This window comes from Lepidochelys olivacea (assembly GCF_965140295.1).
Source record: "Lepidochelys olivacea isolate rLepOli2 genome assembly, chromosome: 6".
Taxonomy (NCBI): domain Eukaryota; kingdom Metazoa; phylum Chordata; order Testudines; family Cheloniidae; genus Lepidochelys; species Lepidochelys olivacea.
In genome coordinates, this window is record NC_140416.1 from 86,970,336 (window position 1) to 86,984,201 (window position 13,866).

The 13,866-nt window shown below is 44.8% G+C and overlaps 1 protein-coding gene across 5 annotated transcripts in view; it reads left to right on the forward strand.

The window, feature by feature from the left end:
- The window catches only part of TTLL5 (tubulin tyrosine ligase like 5), a 208,431-nt gene that overhangs the window by 69,183 nt on the left and 125,382 nt on the right, over positions 1-13,866 (forward strand). For all 5 annotated transcript variants that reach the window (XM_084630661.1, XM_084630660.1, XM_084630663.1 and 2 more), the window contains 3 exons: positions 683-983; positions 4,815-4,935; positions 6,640-6,786. In XM_084630661.1, coding sequence (XP_084486787.1) covers positions 683-983; positions 4,815-4,935; positions 6,640-6,786 — 569 coding nt within the window. The remainder of the gene's footprint in view (positions 1-682; positions 984-4,814; positions 4,936-6,639; positions 6,787-13,866) is intronic.

Sequence of the window (13,866 nt, forward strand, 5' to 3'; positions counted from 1 at the left end):
CAGGGGTGTGCCTATGCTTCCTGTTACCCTCCACAAGAGGCTGAAAGTCTGGGGTGTTCCAGGCTGGATCTCCAATGTGGCACCATCTAAACACAGGGGGAAAGGGGCAAACTTGCTCATTGGAACTTGTGTTGGAAAGACTGAGGCCATGTCTACACTAGCACTTATATCGGCAAAACTGTTTTTGCTTAGGGATGTGAACCACACCCCCCCCCCCCCGAGTGACATAAGTTTTTCCGGCATAAGCACTCGTGCACACCTCTGTTGGTGGGACACACTCTATCAGCAGTATATTGGTGTACATGAGAGTAAACAAAGGCAAGGAAATCCAAACTAACATAAGAACCAGAGATCAAGTAATGTATTAACCCTGACTTTGCCATGGAGTCAGGATATGATCCTGGACAAATCATTTTATCTGCTCTTACTTTACAGAGGAGGAAATGGAAAATAGTAACCTTCAGCTATCTCCTGGTGTTGGTAGGAGGGATTTATAAGCTGCTCTGAGATCCTAGGTGGAAAGCTCTAGTGAAGAAGGAAGTACAGTGGTGAAGACTTGGCTGTTAGAGAGGGTTCTTGGACTTCCAGCAGCAAAGAGTGTGGGCATAAACAAAGGGGTGATGGGTAACAGGAAAGATTTTTTTGTTGTTCATCACCATTGTTGGCTTCCTCCTCATTTTAGGGACTTCCAAGCTAAAGGAAATGCCTCTCAAATCAGACGCAGAGAGTGAGGAAGAAGAGGAGGCACATGAGGATGAAGAAATAGAGGTAACTCAGGATGAAACTGCTGCCTCTCTTAGGGACATGCAGGTGAAATGCAAGCCAAAGCTGTCAGAGATGATGGAAGCTGTCTGCCGAGAGAATGTGCTGAAGAAGCCTGAACAGAAAGCTGGAGGTGGAGGGGCAGAGCTGCTTCTCCAAGAAGTGAATCAAGAGCCTCGATTTAACTTGCTGCAGATTCTGCAGGAGAATGGGAATCTAAGGTAAGAGTCTTTAGGCAGATTATTTTGGTAAGCATAGCAACTAGTATCAATGAGTACATGGAGCCCAGGGACATTCAATAAGTTAAGAACCCAACACCACTCCCACTCCCACCACCTCCTGCCTCAGGACAGGAAGGTGGGAGAGTCTATAACAAACATGTCTAGATTTTGCTCAACTGCAGGCTGTATTGGCATCTAGTTTACACAAAATGGAGACAAATGCAGGAGCCTTCACCTTATCAGTCCTAGAATATGTGACCCCAGTATTGGGACCTCAAGTCTCCACAGGCTGTACTTTTCTTAAAACACTTGGCTGTGAGCTGCACTTCAGCTACCCGAGCCTTCAAAATTCCTCTGATTTGATGCAAGAGGTCTCCTGTTGAACTGTAAACCTTTGTGTTCATTATCTCTTCTGTTTTTCATCGTACTGTATTTTTATTGTACATAAAGCCAACAAACGAAGACTGAGAATGGAGTTCCCCCTGTTCTTCCCACCTCCCATAAAAGCAAACTTCCCATTCTTGTGCTTTTGTTCTTGAAGTGAATGTTTCTAAGGGCTTGTCCTTATCGTGAGCTACTGCACAGCAAGCCAGCATGTGAATATATAGCACACCAGCTTGCTGTGCAGTAACATCCCATTGGACACTATTACAGCACAGTAAAAGTCCCAGAATGTGGCTTGACATACTAGTGAGCTGCACTCTGGGACTTTCAGTGCACTTGAACAGTGTCCACATGTGAAGTAACTGTGCGGCAAGCTGTTTTGCTGTAGATTTACTCTGTAGCTTGCTGTGCAAACAAGCCCGAACTCTGGCAATAGCCACTGAAATGCCAGATTGCAGTGTCCTGAGAGCAAGACAGAAGTGTTTTGAGGGTGATGAGGCATTGAGAGATTGGACTGTCCAGTTTTGGGAAGGGTGGGGTGGAGTGAAGTGTGTTCTGGTGCTTGGCTGGACTGTTTGCAAGAAGGGTGGGGTGGAAGGAAAGTTTGGGAACTCTCCAGCTTGTGGCCTACTAGATAGGAAGGTAATCACTCTTCTGGATAAGTGGGGGAGACAGAGTACCTGTCTGCTGGGGGGCACGTTATAAGGGATGGGGGAGAGAGTATCCCCTTACTGAATAGGGGAGGGGGATGAGAGCATTATGGGGATAGGGATGACTATTCCTCTTCTGGATAAAAGGTGTTTTCATTGTTTGTAATATCTTATGCAAAATTGTCCAAGCTTATAGAAAACAAGATTTCATTGACCCCTATGTGACCTGCCTCTTCTTTCCCAATTTAGTTTCCATGAGGCTGGGAGGCCTCAGGAAACATCAGGAGGAATTTGGGTTGCTCTATTATCTTGTTATGGCTGAGGCATTTGCTGCTGTGGTGTCTGTAGAGGGGAAAATTTGGAAACAGGTTTTCAAAGCAGACACAGCAGTACTGACCTCACCCACTCACACACAGGGCAGCCAAGTCCTGCTAAGAATGCAGGCTTCTGTCAAGAGTTGCTGGCAGATTCCTATTCAGCACCCAGCCCCGTTGGGATTCCCCTGGAGCAGCAAAGGAGCTCCACACAGCGTAAAGCGTGCAGTGACTTCATGTGCAAGGATTGTGCTGGACTTGGCCCTGTCTGATTTGTCACTGATGGAAAGCTTGGCTGTGGCTGAGGAGCTGAAGTCATGAAAATCTCATCCGAAAGAAACCAGGCCTGTCCCATGCAGCCCTTCTGAGAGACAGGCTGTTCCTCAGTCCTCCAGCTGGGCCTGGCTAGGCAGCTTCTCTGCCTCTCATCCTTCTAGCGGTATTGATGGGTGGTGACAATTACTGGGGATGAGTTATATTCCCCACTGTGCGATCCTCAGGGGAATCACCAGTAGAGGAAGCTGTGTCTGCCCCTACTTTTGAGGCCTCTGAATGCTTTTTTCTTCTTCTGGGTCTCAAGTGCAAGACAGAGATTGCAGGAGCCAAGGTAACATTCTATCTCCAGGGCCCATTCTGAAGGGCCTCCTCTGATTCTATGTCGGGATTAACAGCAGGTCCAAGTTCTGTGTTTTGAAACTGAGATATAGGCAAGGAGCTGTCAATGAGTTGTTCTCTAATCCTAGCAGCAAGGAATCTTAGAGACTTTATCACAAAATATTTTGATCTCCTGGAAAGGATCTGCAACCCGAGGGAGGGAGCCCCTAGAGGAGAGGTGCCAAGTAGTTACAGTGGCCTGGTGTTCTGGGAGTTAATTCCTAGTCAGAGTTCAAAGTCTGCTCATGGCTGGGTTAGTCCCATGTGGAGGGAAAAGGGTTTGTTGTCTAGAAGCTAGGACAGGGAGCTCTGAGGAGCCACAAGGGTTGTTCTGTGTTGTGGAGTTCATTGCAGGGCAGAGGCCAAGCTTGTGTTTTAGTTAAAGCAAACCCCTGAGATGACCCAGTAGGGAGGGATCAGCCTGAGCCTCCTATGAACTCATCTTCTCAAGTCCTCCCTAGCTCTGTGACAGGGCTTTAGAAATTTGAAGGACTAATGACCAAGCAGAGGCATAACTCCAGACAGTGCATGGCATTTAAACTTCCATGGTCATCAGCTTTAGGCTGATGCAGTGGTCTGTAGTGGTGCTGCTACTATTTTATATGATTTCCATCGTACTATAAATATGTGTCACTGCACTTTGTAGATGTGTGGGAGGGAGGCCAGGTTCCTGTGCTGAGGATCAGAGCCCCTGATGGGAGCAGGTGCTGACCTACTACATTAATGAGGGCCATATAAGTACTTAGACAGAAATAGAGAGCAGAAGGTGGAGGACCATGTCTGGCAAAGTGGGGACATACCTTGTCCTGAGTATGGGGAAGTTTTTTTTAAAAAAAAAAAAAAAAAAAAAGCCATAAAGTATGAAGTGGGTGAGAGAGGAGCAGAGTCTCCTTGGGAGTAACTGGAGGGAGGAAGCTGGGCACACTCAGAACTGGAGGAGGGTTTGAAGGCTGGGCTGCAGCTGGGTGAAGTTGAGCAAAGTCTTTGGCAGTTGTCTGTCTTAACATGTGTGTTCATTAAAATGACTATAATTGTAGAGGAGTGAGAATGAAACTGTATATCCCACCCAACTCCTGTACCATCTGGTCACCTTGATTCACTTCCACAGCTCCCTTATGTGTTTGGCCAGCTGCATGGTGTACTTTGCTTGCTTTGCTCAGTGAAGCCTGGCCTGTAACCCTGGGGTGGATGGGGAAGAGCTCATCTTCACAAATGTTGTTCCTTTGTTTTATAGAGGTTTTATCTAGATGGAGAGAGGTCCTCTCACTCATCCAATAAGAACTGCAGGGCCTCCTTTAGAAGCTCTGTCATTGGGACAGAGCCCTTCAGCTTAATTTGTGATAGTTAGTGCTGTGTTCAAAATTGTCATAGAGACAGCACCATGGGAGCTTCAGAGTGGGCTAGGAATATTCTGCTCGGCTCGTGTGCACGTGGTTGACCTCCTGACTGACCTGCTAAGGATGTGGAAAGGGAAGGAGGGCACCCCATCCCCAGAAGTTGTCCTTGCTCAGAGAACACTGTTCCTCTGGAGCCCCTGGCCCAATCTGATGGAATGAAGGTACATTAAGAATAAATTAGGGACAAAGAAGCCCTCTTTCTCCTTATCCCCAGATGCTTTTGCATATTGGAGGACTTGGGTGACTGAAATTAGGTTCATAAGTAGTCCAGATGGGGGCTGTTAGCTCTGTGGTGCTGTGTGTGTGTGTGTGTGTGTGTGTGTATGTATATATATATATTATGACCACTATCTTGCGCTGTGTGTGTGTGTGTAATATATATATATATATATATATATATATATATTATGACCACTATCTTGGCTTCCACAGCAAAGTGCAGGCTCGCAGGGCTTTCTCTGCCTACCTGCATCGTGTTCAACTGCGTCTGATGAAGGAGGCTGGGGACCAGATCCACAATGCTGCCTGGGCTGCTAAGGAAGATGAGCAAATGGTAAGAAGCTGTATTGGGCAAGAGGAGCCTATTGGGGAACTGTCCAGAGAGAGTGGAGTCCAGTTCCCACCCTCATAAAGAACAAGGTTAGAAAGCTCCTGGTTCCTGAAATTGTGCACACATCTCCTCTACCTCTGTCCAAGAACTGGTACCAGATTCATAACATGCAGGCCAGGTAGAGATACTGACTGACTTCCGAGTAAGACCAGCACAGACAGCTCTTAGTGAACTGGGCATAGTTGATACTCCATCCAGCTCAGCCTCCTCTTCCTTGCATTCCTACCTCTGAACGTACCTGCTGTTGAATTCCTGTTTCCTGGCAGGATTTTCTCTGAGATGTCTTGCCAGTGCCTGGATTTTCCAGTTGAATCATAAAGGGACCAGCAGCTTCTCATAGAAACAGAATACTTGAATCTGCTCAAGTTGAGTGGGTGCCTGGCTTAGCCTTCTTCCCATCCACACTCTTACTCTTTGCAGGGAGCTGTACCTTATAGGATCTTACACTTTCTTCTCTGCAGAGACAGAGGGGGAAAAAATAGTTTCTCTCTAATGCTGCTGTTGAATATCCCTGGATTTCCTCGGACAATACAAATAAGTCTCCCTATCTGAATCAGCCACTTTAAGGAGTTCAGAAAGCCCAGTATCCCCTCTCTAACACTCCTGAAAGACAGCATCAGATGATATGCTGGGCTTTTTGCAAACCCAAATGGGCTCTTTCTAAAAGCAGGCTGTGGAGAAACAGCCAGTGCAGCTTGAAGATAAAACCAAGTGTCAGAAATAATCAGTCGGCTCAGTGGAAAATGTTACCCCTGCTTTCCAAGTGGAAAATTGAAACTGGCTTTTTTAGATTCACTGTCTGCTGTGCTGTGAAAAATGTTTAAAATAACAGATCAAACCAGCCTAGTGTAATGGCAGTGAGAAGCGAGCTGTGAAATCCAATGCTCTGGCTGTGAGGCAGCTCATTTATGCACTAGCAGGGCATCTAACCAAAAACAAATCCAGAGGGGAGACAAAAAGGATTCAGAACTGAACACCCACAGCAGGCGTCTTGCCTTGGGGCCTGACTTGCAGTATTCCCTCTCCATCTGAGGTGGCATGAGGGGGTTGACATAGTGGGAGGTTGGAGTGGGTATCTGGCCAGAGGTCATACAGGGGACATGATGATGCAGGGAGCAGGAATTTGTTTCTTGACCAGAGATTGTATCTGATCATGTGGTATGGCCAAAGAGCCCCAAGGTTCTCCTCCATTGTGGTGGAGAGGAGAGGAGTGTGTCTTGAAGGGGTTTTGTCATATTATGCCTGGACTCCTTCTACATCATGCTTTTGATGATGCTCTCAAAAAGTGTTTCTCTGGATAGGGAGACTCCATTATCGAAGTTGCTTGATTTTCCACATCTCCTCCTTGGCCACACTTTCCTCAGACAGATATTCCCGAAGTACTCCCATCCCTGTCCCAGTCCAGGAAGTGATGCACAGTTCTTCTCCCCCTTATCTTGGGAATTTGTGGGAGTAGGTTAAAAAGCATCCATCACCACGTCCATTCTAGGATGTACTCTTACCTGCTACATGTCATACCACATCCACAGAACAGCATTTCTTCTCTACCCATCATAGGCTGATCTAGCAACCTTTGTGCCCTCCACCCCACACCTTGCACCTGCCCATCTAGACTCTCTTGTTTAATGCTGTCTCCCTTGGCGGCAGGAGCTGGTGGTACGGTTTCTGAAACGAGCAGCCAGCAATCTTCAGCAGTCTTTGAAGATGCTACTCCCCAGTCGACATCTGGCCCTGAATGATCGTAGGCGCATCCTGGCTCACCAGCTGCGTGAATTCATAGTCTGTTATAACAAGGTGAGTGGCTTCATCTCAGATTCCTCTTCCTATGGCAGCTGAGTCCACTAGGATCCAGATGAGTGCATGATCCAGATCAGTGCCAGAGCTTTCTTGTTTCTATTACACATCCCACTCCACATGGAAGTAACCCAACAACCCAGTGCCAAACCCCCCCTCCCCTCCATCCTTTACAGCAGCAGCCCCTTGATTTTCTAATTCGTTGAACGTTTAAGGACAACCAGTTCCTTAGTGGTCACCCAGACATAGACAGACAGACATGTCTACCAGATTATTTAGGACTTCTAAGACTCATGAACCCTTGGAAATGTTTATGGCTTAAATGAAGATTTTTCTATGTAAACTCTGCATACATTTATCATGAGGCAGAGCTGTTCATGACTGGGTTTCTCACATTAGAGGAAAAAGTGTCTGTCATTGGCCACTATCAAAGAAGAGACACCAGTCTCTGCAGATTATTGGTCTGATCTAATATTCAAGTTGCTATACCTCACTGTGGTTGCATGTTCAATCATGGTAATTGTCTATGGAAATTATCAGATTACACTGTTACTGCAATTGTATGTGTGGCACAGTAACTAGGTGCTCAACTGCACATGGAACTTTCTGAAATAACTCCATATAAATCTAGGCTACAGACGTACTGTATTGACCTGTGACAAACTCAAGATGACAAAACTAATTACATTTCTAATAAAATAAATTCCTGTCTGTAGACATCAAGAAAGAGATACCCAGTAAAGAAACATGTAACTGACTCAGCTTTTTCTGTAGGATACCTCAGTCTCTAGTGCATTATTGTGGTGCCCCTGCAGAGAACAGCTTTGAGATACAAATATATTAAATATTTTGGCATCAGCTTAATATACTGAAAAGAGGAAAATTGTGTAATAGTCTGCATAATCTCTGGCAGGAAAGGGTTAAAAATCCCTCTGACGTGCTTCACCTCTGCAGAGGCAACCAACCCCATTCTCAGCACTGTGCTTTCTTGGTGATTTATGTTTTTTGTTTCCTTTTGGGGGGTCTATGTTCTCCACCCACTTAACTGAGAGAAGTTAAAATAGTAATCCTGTCTGAGGGGTTGCTGTGCATGGTGCCTAGGCAGCACACACAGCTCTCACTGGTTAGGGGAGGACATCCACTCACAGTAGTTTATCTGAACTGACATCTGGCAACTTGACCTGTCAGAGCAAAGTAGGGAGTGAACCAAATCAGCTCCTGGGTATGTCCTGTTTGCCTAGTGCTACCTGACTTACTGTGTTAGGAGTAATCACAAAACACCCAAGCGCCTTTGTTGGTGGTCAAAGAACATGGCTACTTTGGATATAATTTCCACTCAAAGATTCTGTTCAAACACCAGGATTTTCTGCTAACTCTCAAGTAAATTTACAAAATAAAACTGTAAAACTGGTAATAAATCCTTTTAGAATCATATTTTCTTATTTTAGAACAAGAGAGAACAGATCACTTGGTTTTAGAATATAAACAATTTCTTCAAGTAGTGTCCCTGTGGGTGCTCCACTTTAGTTGCATGTGCGCCCTGCGCCTTTGATCAGAGATTTCTGGTAGCAGTGTCCGTTCAGCCCATGCTTGTGCCCTACACATCCTCATGCCCTGTACCAAGGCTATATAGGGCTGCATGGGCGAACTGATATCAGTTCCTTTTGAACTGCCTTTGGCCAAAGACTGAGTCTAGCAGTGTGCCTCATTGCTGTGTGCCTGTTCCCGCTTGTATTTGTGCTTTATCTTTTATAGTTAGGTCTCAGTAGTAATAGATTTAGTACCTTATAGTTGGAACACTTTCACCCTTTTTTCCCTTTCTTAAAAATAATACATTTCCCCTCCCAACCCCCCACTGACGGGCTTCAACAAATTTTCTTGTACAGGGATGCTGGGCTCTAAAAGGTGCTTCTCTTGTTGAGAAGCAATCTGTGTTAGTGGTGGACATTCCTAATGCATTTGTTGGTTGGGAAATTCTCATATTCTCAGCAAGTGTAAGATTTGGTCTTCTTTTAAAGGAAGACCCGGAGTATTGGAAATAAAGTATAGGCTCTTAATGGTGAAGCAAGCCTTGAGACCAGATGCTGATGTGGTGGTAGAAAATGCTGCATATAGGGACTCTCCACTTCTGTCAGTGCCCCATAGTCAAGATCACGGTCACCAAAAGGAAGACAGCATTGAAAACCCAGTCTCCATCAATATCCATGAGTGAGGTACCAATAACTGCACTGCCAGTACTGAGAGCTTCTCACTCAAAGTATAAGGAAAAGGATTAAAAGGAGCAGAATAGAGAGTTCTTCATCAAAGGAGCTCTGGTCACTGGAGACCTCAGACCCCGAGAGGAGTGCTAGTGATACTCCAAGTACTTCAGGAACCATGAAGCTCGCTAATACTTCAACTAAGACCCATACCACAGTGGTAAAGGGGTCGGTACCGACTGCTATTACTACCAAGAGATTGGCTTCAATGGAATCCTAGACCCCCTTGATACCAACAACATCATTAGTGTCTGCAATATCATTAGTGCCAGTACCAAGTTCTGTTGTGCTCCTGGAACTGCAGGAATTTCAGTACCCACAAGAGTTTTTGGTACCTAGTTAGCAGGGATCCTAGAAATCCATTTGCCATGGAAAAATGCAGAATTTGTGTTTTTACAGAGAATCTTTAGTTTTTACATTTTGTGAAAAAATAAAAACACATAACTAAATTTTACTGAAAGTACCATATCACTTATTCAGTTAAATGCAACCTCCCCCTCTTGTGGTTGATTTTTGAATGCGCTTTAAATTTACAGTGGAGCACCATTTATCTGATCTAATTGGGACTGAGGCCAGATTGCCAATTCTCCTGATTATTCAAATTTTTGATTATTCAAAGAGCTTTTTATCTCTTATTTTAAGATGGTGGCTCAAGTGGTTAGGCTGGGCAGCTGGTGGTTCGGTTAATATGGAGAGCTGGATAATGGAGGTTCAGATAAATGGGGTTCTACTGTATATTGTGGCTAGGGAAACTAAAGTTCAGCATTTCATTTTAATCATGGAAACACATGGATTTTCATGTTTTTTGTTTTGTTTTGTTGGATAATTTTGGTTTTTTTATCACTGAAAACTAGAGTCCCTGCTAATGAGCCTGAGTCTCTGCTCTTTGCAACCTCTGGACATTTTTCAGTTCTGGGGTCAGCTGGGTCACCAGCTGCTCATGTTTCCATGAGACCTACCTCTTTTCCATCTTCCACTATCCCTGAGGAGGAGTTGCTACCTCTGATACAATATGTGGATGAGCATTTTGACTCAGACTCTGAACTTTCAGTTCAAGGTTCTCCAATTTATTCCAGATGTTATTCCCCATTGCCCAGATGCAACAAAGGCAGGGCACCAGACCCCTGCCTACCAGTGTTCGGGATGACCAGTGTTGGATACCTCCCTCCATGCCTTATGGTCTCCCTTATTAGCCTTGCTGGGATTCATGGACAATGTACTGCCAGCAGTGTCAAGGGACCGTAGCTCAGTCTCTCAGGGCACACAGAAGATCTTGTTCACTGGTACTGTCCATCCTTCCTCCCCATTCTGAGCTCGAGGAGACCTTTGAGGAGCAAGAGGCAAAGGTGAACAAAGAGGTTGCACCCATTACAAACATCTCATCATTGTCACCTGATAAGCCATTTCAATACCATAATAAGGGAGGGTCTGCTCTTAGCAATATCTTCACTGCAACCTTTGCTCAATGCTGCGGACACTGCAGGTAGGTCTGTTTCCACTGCAGTAGTAATGAGGTGAGCATCCTGGTTTCATTTGTCTGGGTTTCTGTAGGAGGTACAGTCAACCATGGAGGATTAACCTTCGATGACCAGACGTTTTGCACGTATCCTGAAGGACTTTAGAACCACACTTAGGTATTTGAGGATATACACATCTGCAAATAAGATAGTTTAGCAGGTCTCAGTCAACACAAAGATCCAACCTTGCTCAATTTTCCAGGACCACCAGCTAAGAGGTTGAAGTTTTCAAAGAGAGAGCCTACAACTACCTCATCCCAGTCTTCAATATCATCCAAATGCCAGTTTTGATGGTTTGGTCATGAGTCCAGACTACCCAGTGATGAGGTTCTCTCAGCTGCATGACAACCCCCTTCTTTCTTAATTTGGACACCATCTCTCTATTTCATCAAGCATGGGAGGCTATAACATTGCACAAATGGGTATTACAGTCCATTACTTCAGGTTATGCAATCCAATTTACTGCCATCCTGTCCTTCCAACCCCTTTCCCTGTCCCTCTTCAGAGACCCTCTCGCAATCAGTTGCTGACACAGGAGACTCCCAAGTCTAGGAACCATAGAACCAGCCCACTTCAACACAGGGAAAAGGGTTCTATTTAAGATATTTTCTGATACCCACGAAGAACGGGGGTTGGAGACAGACACTAGATGTCAGACAACTGAACAAGCATGTCAGACATCTGAAATTTAGGATTGTATCCTAGCAGCTATTATTCCCTCCCTAGATTTAGGGCACTGGTTTGTGACCCTCAGTCTCAAAGATGCCTACTTTCACATTGTGATTTATTCCTCTCACAAAAGATTTCTTCATTTCACGTTCAACCAAAATCATTACAAGTACCAGGTCCTACTCTTTTTGGCCTGACATCCACCCTAAGGGTGTTCTCACAAATTATGGTAGCTGCCTACTTCCATTGTTTAGTAGGACTGGCTCCTCAAGGCGTGGTCTTATCAGGAGGTTTGGTCAGCAGTTCAAACAATAACTTTACTATTCCAAAGTCTAGGCCTGCAGATAAATCTTGAGAAATCAATCTTGACTCCTCCGCAATGAATTCTCTTTACTGGAGCATTTCTGGATTCGATAATAGGTAGAGCTTATTTCCCTCTCAACATATTCCTTTCTCTGAAGGATCTTATACAAAGAGTAGGAGTACTTGTGGCACCTTAGAGACTAAGAGTGCAGCTCAGCCCTCAAGTTCCAACAAGAACATGTCTGCAAGTGCTGGGACACATCGCAGCTTGTGTTTTTGTGACGCAAAATGCCACGTTGCATCTTTGATGTTGGCAGGGGTAGCTCAGGACAATTTATTACCCAACAATCAGTCTTCCTGTAGTCCAAGGCAAATAGTCACAACAGGAACAGTGCTTGCATGTCAATCTGTTGGAGTTAAGAGTTCAGAAATGCTTTCCTCCACTTTCTTCCCCCTACTTAAAAACAAGTCCATCAAGATCTTGACAGACAACATAGCGCACATGTGTTTTATTAATCATCAGGGTTAAGCACGTTCCCCACTCACTCTGCAGTGAAACGATAAAGCTTTGGAACTGCTGCATAGCCAATCAGATAGCCATATTGGTTTCTTATCTCCCAGTTAAACAAAACACCATCGTCGACACCCTCAGCAGACATTTCTCCCTAAACTACTAATGGAAATTGGAATCTCGAGTCCTCCACAAAAATTTCCTAGCTTGGGGATTTCCAGAAGTCAACCCCTTTGCCATAGCAGCCAACACAAAGTGCAGGAAATTGTTTCAGAGGGGCACTCAATTCTCAATCTCTAGGTGACATTTTCCTCATTACGTGGACAAATGGTCTTTTTTATGCATAGCCTCCAACTCCATTGCTCTTAAAGATCTGTGTCAAGATCAGACAGGACCAAGCCAAAGTCATTTTGATTACACCAACTTGGCCAAGACTAGTTTGGTTTCCTTACCTCATCAAACTCACTTCCCATCCTCTATGGTGGCTCCCCATCAAACTTTAACTGTTCTCAGGATGTTGGTCATACACTTCACCCCAATGTGAATGTTCTGCAACTGCAAGTTTAGTTCCCCAGTGGTTCTTGGGACTAGACTGCCTTTTTCATATGAAGTAAAAAATACACTTTTAAATAGGAGAACGGAATCTACGAGACATATTTACCTTCAGAAATGGAGACTATGTAATCTTTGGTGTAACTTTTGGATTTTTCTCCTATCCAGTCATCTGTTTTCTCAGTCTTGGGTTACTTGTTGGAACTGAAAAATTCAGGCCTTTCTAGGAGTTCCATCAAGATACATTTAGCAGCAATAATAGCTTTACATGTGCCAGTAGAAGGTTTCTTGGTATTCATTCATTTTACCACAGTGAGATTCCTAAATCTTTTTCCATAGATTAGAGCATCTACACTGCTTTAGGATCTCAGTCTGGTTCTTAACCATCTCATGAAACAGCCTTTTGAGCCATTGGCTATGTGCTCACTGCTACATTTGTCTATGATGACAGCCTTTTCGGTGGCCATCACTTCTGCTTGAATGTTTGGGGAAATGGGGGCTCTAATGGAAGACCCTCCTTTTATTTTGTTCTCCAAGGAGAAGGTATCTTTACAACCCCACCCAAAGTTTTTACTTAAGGTGTCTTCTGACTTTCACATCTACCAAATTATTCACCTTTCATATTTTTTTTTTCCAAAGTCACATCCGTCTACACAGGAGTCTTCCCCTTCATACACAGATGTTAAGAGGGCACTCGTCTTTTAATTGGACAAAACTAGGCCATTCAGGAGGACCCCTAGACTCTTTTTATTTCTATTGCATTTAGGTGCTCCCCTAGACCTATCTTCAGTCCGAGGCTTTCTAAATGGATCTCTGGATGCTTTATTGCCTGTTACGGTTTCACTGAGATTACACCTCCCCTAAGAGTGGCGATGCACTCTGAGATTACAGTCTACATCTGTAGCCCTACTCAAACATTCTGCAGGGCTGCAACATGGTCCTCAGTGCACCCATTTGCCAACCACTGTGCCTTAGTTCATGCTGCAAGATCAGGTGCAGTTTTTTCTTCAGTGATGAACTCTTCCAAAACTCCCATGTCCTTAAAGTGTTACTGCAAGGGAGTCCCCTAAAGTGGAGCCCCCACAGGGACACTACTATTGAAGGAGGAGAGGTTACTCATTTTGTACAGTAACTGGAGTTCTTTGAGATGTGTGTGCTCCACTACCTGCCCTCCTCCCCTCTGCTTTGGAGCTGCGTCTGTGGGCTTTGCAGTAGAGAAAGAACAGAGGGAGGTTCGTCTGCACAGCCCTATGAGCCTCGGTACGTGGCA